The following is an 11041-nucleotide window of genomic DNA, read 5'->3' as shown; positions in this document are numbered from 1 at the left end:
AGAGAGAGAGAGAGAGAGAGAGAGAGAGAGAGGCACACACACACACACACATAGAGATTACTTTTGTAGTTGATTGGGTACTAAAGTTTAACCTAAGCATATGAAAAATGTTCCGTGTAATTACCATTATCTTGTGTTAGATACGAAAGAGAATTAGTAACCAAGATAATTAAGTGAAGATATATCAAGACAATCTCGAAGAAGATTGGATATAAAACATTTTTGACAATAGAGAAGTTTAGTAAACATTCCACATGACAGTTTTCTTGAAGCCAATTAAGGTGAAAGACAAAACGGGTTTGAACATAATTATTAATTCTCCTTGCTATAATTGACAGAAGTGACGTTATTTTACATTCACTATTACATCTGAAAATTATAGCGAATGTGCCTCTTCACAAATCTTGTAGGAAGTGTTTTTCTCTATCTACACTTGTCTTTGTTGACTTCCAAAGGGTGTAGATCAGTATAGATATGTAGGAATAAAAATTTTGAAAAGAAATTCGTCCAATTTTCTAAAGGGAAGATTTTCAAGATAATTAAATGAATTTGCCTTAAAGAATAGGTTAGCAACATGACAAACATCAGGCTGTTAATAACACTAGGATTTTGAAGCCTTCTCTTTAGGTCTTTCAATTTTGTTATTGCTTGTTGATTCTTCTTTTGCTTCGGACATGAGAAGATTGAGCAAGTTCAACTCATGGGGTTGGTTAAGCTTTTGAGAGTTTGGCCAATACTCATCAGTTGTGAGGACCTACAAGAGAAAATGGAAAAAATAATTAGACTATGTTGTTGGGATTGACCATGACCATGACAATGTTGTTGTTGGGTTTGACCATGACAATGCGAGAACACTTAAGTCAAAAAGTTTAAAACATCTAATATCAATCAACGTATACCTTCACTTGTAATTGTAGAAACTTCACATAGTTAATGGCCTTCTCTAGCATGGTGACAATATCAACCTGCAAGCAAGCAATTCATGCTCAAAAATCAATCCCTTAAGAAAAGAAAATCAGACAGATCATATTACAGCATTTCGATATGCAAGGGGGGGAGAAGGCAATGAGTACCCCACTACTGTCATACTTGAAACTATACAATGGCAAGATATTTTACCTTAGAACCATTTGGAACAAGCTCTTGTAGTATCTTCAATCTCTCGCTTATCCTTTCTCGACGATGCTGTGGTTTCAATATAAACAAATATTCGTAAATTCACTACACAATTACAAATTCAATATAAACAAATATTCGTAAATTCACTACACAATTACAAATTTTGGTCTAATTTTCTGATCAATTTTTTATGTTTTAAAACTATGTACTCCTAAGCTTTTATATGTGTCCTTTCCAACTGGCCAACTCCCCTTGACAAGAAGATGAGTTTTAAGGTAGTAGGAACAATCCCTGCTTAGAATCTACCCAACGAGTTTTGAACTTGGGGCCGAGAGAGAGAGAGAGAGAGAGAGAGAGAGAGAGGCTTACTCGTGCAGCAACACTCTGAGGATCGCATGCGATGGACTGCTTGCTAGCTCGAGCTGTCGATTTCGTAGGGGTCTTGGCCGCAGGAGGAGTGTTGGCCACCTTGTCCTCCTCCTCGTGATAATGGTTTCTTTTATAACCATCGCTGCCTGCTGGCGCTGTTGCTAGCTGTTGAACATCATCAACCTTCCCCGCCACCCCTTCGTCTTCAGACCCCCCGGATGACGTCATGTCGCACGCTACCCTCTTTCTTGGTGGGCCCAGCTGGTCTTCTTCCGCCTGCCCGCAACAAATTACCCTAATATTGCTCTATTAATTCGTTTAATAAAGAAACAACAACCATTCAACAAATGTAACCACGATTCTAGCCTTTACAAGGATGGAGAAGGGCTATAGAGAGTCACTATGCACTTTTAATACTCCTCTCAAGGTCAAGAGCCTTTACAAGGAAGCTTTTATCATAGAAAATGATGTATGATCTCCCATAAGAGGAGAACCCTAAGCAAACTTTTGAACTTTTAATTAGGTAACCTTCGTAGAGTTTTGATGCTTGTTTGATCTTGGCACTTATTTGATCACTATCCTATATTATGCATTATGTTTATTTAGGTATGCAACATGCATGTTGGAAAATTATTATAATCAAGAGCATTCTAAACAATAATCCCTAATGAGACGTAAGCAGGAGTGATTATTTAGCCTTGTTCTTAACATAACATTAAAGCAGGATGCAAAAGCGATATGATCAAAACAACCATTCACTGCCTTAATATAGGCAAGCCTTTAGGAATTCATGGATCCCTTGTAAAGTTTCAAGTAATGTAAACAGGACCAATGCATCAAGGCTGATTTATGCTTATACAAACATGAAACTGAGTTAAGTCTTGATTGCTCTAATGATAGAAAATTAGGTTTAATATAGATTGTGTCATAACAACTAATATCTAATTCTCCTAAATGATTTTCTCATGTGAAACTGATAATTTAATATGGAGAAGTACCAGGGGAGAAAAGGCTAGAATATTGGTAAGGTTGACAGATCAATCTCACTAGGGATCCAAAGGAGGGAAAATAGGGATCCAAAGAGGGACCATCTACAAAAGAGCAATGTGCATCAATGGGCTTCAAAGACCCTAAGGTTCATCCCATTAAGACTTCCAAAAATCTTAGGTTCCAAAATTAAATGAAATGCTCAATGGTCAAGCCTTAGGAAAATTTGGATTCTTGTGGGAAGACTCAAAAGTCTTCCCACATTCCTATCCAGGAGGGGGCGAGCCATCTTTGTAGGGGATAGGGCAGAAACACACACATACTCTTCCAATTAGCTCCCTTTACACAAAGGGCATAGTGGATACATGTCAGGTTCCTAGACCAGTTTCCCCCAAAGTGCATTCAAATCCTATTGGATATATAGCCATAGAGGTGGACGGATAAGAATTACGCTGGAGTAAATTTACTTTCATGCATTTAAAAACACTTGAGAAAAGAACCAATGAAAATTAAGCTCCCTAGAAGACTATTGGACAGTATACCAAGGGGTCAAATGAGCATTCAATAGCCCAATGGCTTGCTTGATTATTATTGGCCAGAAGACTAAGAGGTCTAATGAGAGTTTAATTGAATTATTTAATTACCTTAAGCTCTCACTAAAGGGGAACGAGGGACACTTGTCACAAGGCTCTCCATTTGACCTCTATTTTCCTATTGGCTAAGCTTGGCATGAGCCAATGAGGGGCCAGCAAGAGGAAATAGCAAGAGGGGTCGACCAAGAGAGAGAGAGAGGGGGGGCTAATTTTTGCAACGTATTATTGCACACACACTCACACAAGCTCATGTGTGAAGTAAAGAAGACTATCTCCTTCTCAAGCTTTAATGGAAAACTCATCATGTACTCTAAGCTTGTGAGAAGGGACGCCTACACCAACAACACTTGGCTTTGTGATGCAAATCCAACCAAGAGCCAAGCTCCAATGCATGATCATCTCCTCTACCATGCTAATTACTAAGCTATGCTAAGATACTAAGAGTGATTATGTGAGGAGATATACTACTTTCTCGTAAGAATACTTCTTCTTCCTCTAGATCTACTCTCATATCCCGCTAGCTCTCACCATCTTCGAAGGTGTGTGAGGTCTTGGGTCTGAGACCGTGAGGGAATTGATGTTGTGTTTTTCAAGTGTAAGCTTGGTGCTTAAAGCTTCCATCTTCATTGCACCAGCAAGTTATTGAAGGAACACAAAGTATTGTATTGTAAAATGTCTCCGTTGATAGGGGAAAGCTATAATACAAAGCCTTTTGGAGGGGAGACCGGCTCCATTTAAATCCAGTCCTCAGCTGTTGTCAATAGCTTAATTTATCTCTCTTTTTGAAGTATTATTCATGCCTATCTAACTAGGTATTATGGTTTTGTTGCTCTCCCTCCATCCAAACACTCTTGCTATGCTCATTAGGAATCTATCTTAATGAAATGCTCACTATGTCCAAGTTATTTTCCGCTATGCACAAGTTACGTCTAGACTATTAAATGTTACAGATTGCTACACTTTTAGGTCTTGAAATGATCTTCAATGGATGTGTCTATCATTGGAAGTTTAGAACTTATAAATTAAAATCAAATTATCTCTCAAATCTATCATAGCACTCTTAATTATAATTACTACATCTAAAACAAACTCGCTTTCGCACCATACCCACAATGTCATATGTACACACACACACATCGTCAGTATTGTACTGGTTCTGGTACATATTTCCCTAGCAAACACTTTTTTCACATTAAAGAATATATTGGCAAACATAACCCATCTCCTTGCTATAGTGTCTCGCTTGATACAGTTGGGGTCTTTGTTTGTTGAGTGACTAGAAGGTTTTTTTTTAGATAAAAACTTACCTAAGTTGAAAAATAGGGATACAAATTTCACACATTGAGAAAACAATTAAGAGGGCTCCCCCATAGACCCTCTAAAGGGCCCTTCACATGGTTTTTGGAGGGTCCTTTTAAAACTGTGTGTTTCCCATACCTCTCTCCTATGTTTGAGGCACCCTCATCCTAAAATTTTGGTGGTAACCTAAGGGGACTGTTACAATTTAGATAGGGGGTGCCTCAATCACCCCCTACATTAACATATCACCTTCTAGGTGGGCTACACGAGGTCAAAAAGTGCATAGTGACTCTCTACAGCCCTTCTTCATCCTTTTTCAAGCGTTTGAAAAGCTTTTGAAAAACCATGAAGTGTTGTTATGGGGGACTCCTTACTTGCTTCAAAGACCCACTAAAATCTGATGGGCCGTTGAGTTTTGAGAACCCTTTAAGGGGGCTATGGGGGACAGCTACATGAGTTTATACAATGTGTGAGAATGGTGAGTATGTGCCCCTGCAAGCACCCGACGGGACGACGTGGCTCTAATTAAGGCTAGTCTTGGGTGTTGGTGGCCATGTCCCCTTATCCCCCAATTGCAGCTAGGTGTTAGGTATGAAGTTTCTCCCTAGTGAGAGCGTCATGGGATTCACTAGTACTACAAGGGAGATGCTACCTCTGTGTACCAAAATTGTCTTCTTCACCCCTATATATGGGACCATCTTTTGTAAACTCTATCTTTTTTGTGCCTTATAAGAGTTGGGTAGCACCAATTTAGAGGTAGTGGGATTAGTGGGGGTTAATTGTAACATAGCATGGCAGCCACTAGACAAAGAAAAGCTATGATCTTGAATGTAGGAGATCATCTTCTACTTTTTTATTGGTCTATCTTTTCTGAAAACAAGAGGAGCTTTTCCTAAACTTAAACTTAGCTTAATACCCCTCCTTTATAATGGTGGCTTGATTTTCTCATTTTCTGAAAATGGGTAATATTCTACCCCTACTATGACTTGGTGAGACCCGGCTCTAAAACCCCACCGACGTGCTACCATAAGGTAACCCTTAGTTAATACCGCAGCCCATGATGTTAAGCCCATGATTCTCCTACACGAGAAAATGTCGAAAATGTCTAAAACTTTTTGTATGCTAAGATTAATTATGTAGGACGTAGAGAGCGTACAGTATACAACGACAGAAAAATGGAAGGAGGAAGCTAGGGATCATCTCACCATTATAAGGGCTGCTCGCTTGTTTGTTGAGAGCTGCAAAGATAGTTGGCAGGCGGCCGGCGTCTCGTGCATGTGGCCATCTACAATATTACCTGCATCCGAGGCGGCCTCTTCCTTATTTCTTTTGCGGTTTTCAGAGCTCCCCACATCACCACTTTCATATATTGTTGTAATGGCTGATCCAACTGCAGCACTAGGCAATTGCTCATGAACCTCATCCTCGTTGTTATTAATGCTCCCACCGGCCACTACGAATGCTGCCTCTTCACTCACCTCCAGCTTGCCTTCACCCACTTCATTATCTAAGAAAAATGCAGATACAAACTGCCCATCTTCAAAGCTTTCATCATCAAACAGCCCTTGCAATGACGGCACTCTCGTCGTCGTTGGCACCGGCACAGCTGCACCCACAATTTGCCCGATATTATTGATGTGAGGGCAAAGTTCACTTGCTGTCATTGAGTCAAAATTAGGGCTTACATTGGTTTGTATAGGAATAAGGTTAAGATCGTGAGATGAGAAATGCCGGTCCGTGTTATTGATTGGTTCAACAGAAGAGAGTAAGCTTGAGAGAGATGAGTTCTCATTCATCATGACATCCTCCACAAGGTAGCTATTCACAAATAGAGGAGGTTGATGGGCTAATTTAGACCCTTGGTATGGTAATGCAGCCCATGACGACAAGGGCTGATAATCTATGACATCAGCCCTAAACCCCCCTGGGATAATATCATGCTGTAGCTTCTCATGCCCATGATTGCTGACCATGAGGTTGTTACAAATTGTACTAGGGTAATTATAGTCATTTGGTAAGGTGAAATAAGAGGGTACATTATCAACATTAATATAATTGTCCTTTGAATAATCCGAATAACTAGGGCAGCCTCCTCCTAGCTCTTGCCTCATTAATGTATGCACATTTTGAAGCTGCATGCTGTTGCCTAGGTGGTGGCACTCAAACATTGGCTTGTAATGCTCATTTTCTGTCACGGGCATCGGTAGTTCTATGCCCACATTGGCATAATATTGGTGAGAATCGCTGGCGATATGCGCTTGGCATGATGAGTTCATGTGGCCATGAGCTGCATTGCCCAGTAGGGATGAGTACATCATCATTTCATCCAAATGCCGATGGTTCCCAGTTGTTGGCGCGGGCATCTCCAACTCCGTCGTCATCGCCAGAAGAACACAATTAATATCTCCTGCAGGTTGATACTTGAGGAAGAGACCACAATCAAAGGACTACTTGAAACTTGTTATTGGACCTCCACAGCATGAGGTCCAAGCACTGTTAGGATGCAAGCTTCCTCTCTGGAAGACCTGGACATAAGGTTGAACAGCAAGTATATAACAATCAGTGAGGTTGTCATATGATAGCCTTTCTTCCTAGCTTTCTTGGGCTTCAAGTTTATTTTGAGCAATTAAAGCAGCAATGTATCAACGGAGGTTAGTTTAATTAAACCGACGATTTGTCACTTTCCCAAGAATTACATGTGCTTAAAATAACGTCTTTGAAGTCAGACAATGCCTGAGTTTTAATGCTTCTAAGCTACATCATGTGACCTTGCAAAGGCAATTGATTTCATTCTACTTCTGATAATAACCATTTGTTAATAACATGCAGGAGATTTAACATAAGGTGATATGCAATTGCAAGGTGAGGTTCCAGGCATCAACAATTTATACCTGGCATGCCGCGGTGCGGGAAGATCATGATGAATATTCAGCCAGCTTTACAAACAGGTTGAAAAGCTGACCGGCTGTGGGTGTTAGGGTTACAGCATGGTACCAGCGCCCAGTTATGAGAGCCTATAGTGAGCAATTAGGTTAAACATGTAAGGTTGATTAGTGCAGGGGATTAGAGCGTTGAAGGCAAGCATGCATGCAGGCAATATGGGATATTCAGAGACGGGTTAAGGAATGGAGCCTATATAGGGGGGTAGATATATTGAGCAGGCAGGAGCAGCAGCTGCTAATTAGACGTAAGCAAAGGAATGCAGATTGGATATATATAAAGCGTAGCTAGCAGCTAGCAAATGAGGCAGGAAGCCTCGATGGTGTAAAATGGGGTGGGCGGGTGGGGGTCGGGGGGGGGGGGGACGGGGGGTGGCTGCTGTTGTAGGTCCACAACAATCACAGAACGTGTAAAAATGACCGAGCTTTTTTTTCTTTTTTGGCTTGCAAGGCGCTGCTGTCACCGACGAGCTGATTTGACTAGTTTGGCGGTGAGCTGCTAACAATAGCCGTCACTCTACCTGTCTAGCGGTACCGCCACATCTAGTGGGGCCACCTCCCCCTGCAAAGGGCTTGCTGCTCCCTCTTCTCTAGCCGCTGGCTGCGTTGCCACGTCTTGCATTCGTGATGTCCCCCCGCCCCGCTCCGCCTCTTCCCTTTACTTGCTTCACGTTCCCCCACAACGCACCCCAAATGCCTCTATACACCCCTCCGATTTAGGCCTTGCGGATAATTGTCGGTCTAACATGTGTGTTTTTCTCCTCATCATCTCATCAAGAGACTTCTCCACATTTGGAGTTTCTTACTCCAAACTTAGGGAGTCTACACATCACCATTTGTTAAGAATGGCCGGTCCAAAAATAGCAACCCTTTTTAAATGGTAGGCGTGTCACTAGGTTGTGTTAAGGTGTGGTCACATGAGGCATAGTTATTGGTAATTGATAATTGGTGCGGCATGGTTATTGCATGTGACCATGGACGAAGCATCATCATCCATTAAAGTAACATGTAATTATGCCTCATATGGCCATCATCTTATGGATCAGTGCTATTTTAAAAACATGATAGCAAATATTGAAGTGAAGCCCAATGCTCATTTACTTGGTATGGTGCAAGCTCTACCATATTTGTGCAACACAAGAGCGGCTCTGAAAATTTCATGTTGTTGAGGGTATAATGTCTCCCAAAGACTGAAATCCAAAGGACAGTCTGCAAAAGTCTCTAAGTATCGAAAATCATTAGTCCTCAAATGTAAGTGCATGTCTAGTGTGCCAAGGCCCTCAAAGTCTTTTTTGGCACTCCACCTTGCAGAATCACTTTTTAAAAAACACCTATATTGCATGCATTCAAGAGATAATTTTAAAAATTCCTCTACACATGTGTTGCTCCATAGTAAATGACTGGCCCTCTTCCTGCATAAACTTGTAATTTTTTCCTAGTTTTCCATTTCAAACCCCTCTTGTACATGTATTTCTATAACTCTATGAAATATAACATGCTACATGAGACGGACGTGTGGCTGCCTTGCAAAAATACTCAAAATAGCACAATACATACCATAAAATGATAAATCTGTATACCTGGCACATCCACAAACACAAAATCGAAGTTCTACGCGAACATAGAGAGAGATAGAGAGAGGAAGAGAGCACACACTGGCGCACCTCCAAGAGCAGAGTGCTACGCCGGCATGGCGAGAGAGAATAGAGGAGAGAAGAGAAGGAAGATACAGGTGCTGGGTGCAATCTCCCCCCGTGCAAGAGTGACCATTTCCCTCTTGCACATATTTCATTTATAGATTTCTTGAATGGTTAATGTGAGTACAAACTGGCTAGCCATGCATAAATGGCCAAAGCTCATAAAGAGCACTTGAATAATCAAATATTCATAAAATATAATATCCTTTTGCAATAGCCTAGCTCGGTCAAGCCTTTTCCACATGTCAGCTGCAATAAATAGTAAAGCATCAATTCCATAACATACCTCTCTATTAGAAAGCAACTGTCCTCAGTTGCAAAGATAAGAATCTACAAACAATACTTGTCAAAAAAAGTGATTAATATTTTGTGCTAGGAACATGTCATAATAAAAGGAAGAATTTAATAAACTAAACAACATTGTTTATGCCTGCCGTTATTTACATACTACCAATTCTAGTGTCCCATACCATATCATTGGTCACACTCATCATCATCATGATCAATCCTCCACAATCTCAAATCCAATTCCATAAATACTGTCGCGATAAAAAAGCATCATATACCAATTCCAAACCCAAATCCAAATATCTGTCAACATATACCCATTGCAAATCCAAATCCAAATATTCTTCATTGTGTATACCCCGGAATAGAAGCATGCTAAGGACAGTGGTGGCCAGCTACTGCAGCATGACTCTGAGATTGGTGTTGCCTACATTGGCGAATCTACACCAATGAGACGTGTTGCCTAAATCAGTGAATCTGCATCTGGTATTGTGAAAATCGTGAATCTGCAAGTTGTTGGTGTGCTTCCTAAATGTGCGAATCTACACTAGGATGAGCATTGACACACTGCCTAAATCAGCAAATGTGTGTGCTTGTGCCCAATGGACTAGACAAGACATAAAGGAGAAAAATATTAACTATCTGTGTGACACTTCTTTGCAGTATATCAAAGTACTTACAAATTATTGTTCAGTATCCTAGAGCACCTTGGCTCATCGGAGTAGCTGCATAGCTTATTGACAAAGCATCTCAATAAAATTTCCAAGAGGGTCCTGTATTTGAAAGTATATATACCATCGGTGGCATATGGGGAGAGGTACAAGTACTGCAACTGGTAACTTTGTGTTAGTAATTTGCAATGAAGAAAATAATTTCCTCTCGATCTAGAATTTGATGTAATATGAGTGTTTGAGTACACTTTTAAAATGTACAGTGTTGGCACCGTGACTCAACAAATATTGGAAAGTTGAAAATAAGTTAAACTGGAGTAAAAAATAAAAGTTATCCATATCCTTGCTGAAACTGAAATGTGAGACAACATAGCGAGAAGAAATAATTTGCAGGTCTAGCATAGATCCACTAGTGTCACAAAAAAACATTAAAAAAAAGCAAGAACCATACTTTAAGTTGTTTCAATGGGCCAAAAGAAAAGAAGTAAGAATGAAATTCTAGTGGAATCATTACCACTTGATCTGAAGGATAAAACTATGTTGACTACTTATCAAGGTTTACCATGATTAGCCTTTGAGTGCTGAGAAAGTGGGATTATGCTGCTTAGATTGTCTCACCTATTTGTCGTTAATGATATGCTTATAAGAAACTCGAAAGGAAATAGGGCCCATTATGGTCCGCGTGGTTCTGTGTGAACAAGTAGTGAAAATAATCTCATGCAAGTGAACATTGGCGGGACAAATAGTCATATTAGTGTGGTAAATATAATAAAGATATTCATGTGTAGCAAGTTTTACTGGAATTAGGAGGTAGAAAAATATGAGAGAGTAATTTAGGAAGAAAAATTTTCATAAAGTTGCAAGTACACCAAATTGTAATCCCTAAAAATGAGTTTATGATTTGTTGTAACCTGAAGGAATTACCAAAGATGATCTAGTATCATAATACACATTGCAGAAAGTGGTTACAACAGAGGCTTTTAGTGGGGGTATTTGTAGATATGAGCAGATCAACTTTTATACTAGCTTGTGATAATCCAAATCATTCAGTACAATGCGGACAAAATTGCGAGAAATAA

At 40.1% G+C, this 11041-nt stretch overlaps 1 protein-coding gene across 1 annotated transcript; it reads right to left on the bottom strand.

Moving 5' to 3' along the window:
* Nucleotides 1-348: 348 nt before the first annotated feature.
* Nucleotides 349-7502, bottom strand: LOC147437026 (uncharacterized). Its single transcript, XM_086485817.1, has 6 exons — nt 7259-7502; nt 5573-6892; nt 1489-1764; nt 1120-1185; nt 900-965; nt 349-754 (listed from the first exon to the last, which is right to left on the bottom strand). The coding sequence occupies exons 2-6, from the start codon at nt 6746-6748 to the stop codon at nt 602-604; spliced, it is 1737 nt and encodes a 578-aa protein (XP_086341943.1). The 5' UTR covers nt 6749-6892; nt 7259-7502; the 3' UTR covers nt 349-601.
* Nucleotides 7503-11041: the final 3539 nt, after the last annotated feature.

Source organism: Adiantum capillus-veneris, chromosome 17 (assembly GCF_014529385.1).
Source record: "Adiantum capillus-veneris isolate H3 chromosome 17, ASM1452938v2, whole genome shotgun sequence".
NCBI lineage: Eukaryota > Viridiplantae > Streptophyta > Polypodiopsida > Polypodiales > Pteridaceae > Adiantum > Adiantum capillus-veneris.
Note: the sequence above shows the minus strand (reverse complement) of the source record. Positions and strands in the feature narration are given on the sequence as shown.

Coding starts and splice junctions, on each gene's coding strand:
- LOC147437026 (XM_086485817.1), bottom strand. CDS start 6,748: ATGACGACGGAGTTGGAGATGCCCGCGCCAACAACTGGGAACCATCGG. Junction 1,765..5,572: donor AGCGAGCAGCCCTTATAATG/GTGAGATGATCC, acceptor TGTTGCGGGCAG/GCGGAAGAAGACCAGCTGGG. Junction 1,186..1,488: donor CTCAGAGTGTTGCTGCACGA/GTAAGCCTCTCT, acceptor TTGAAACCACAG/CATCGTCGAGAAAGGATAAG.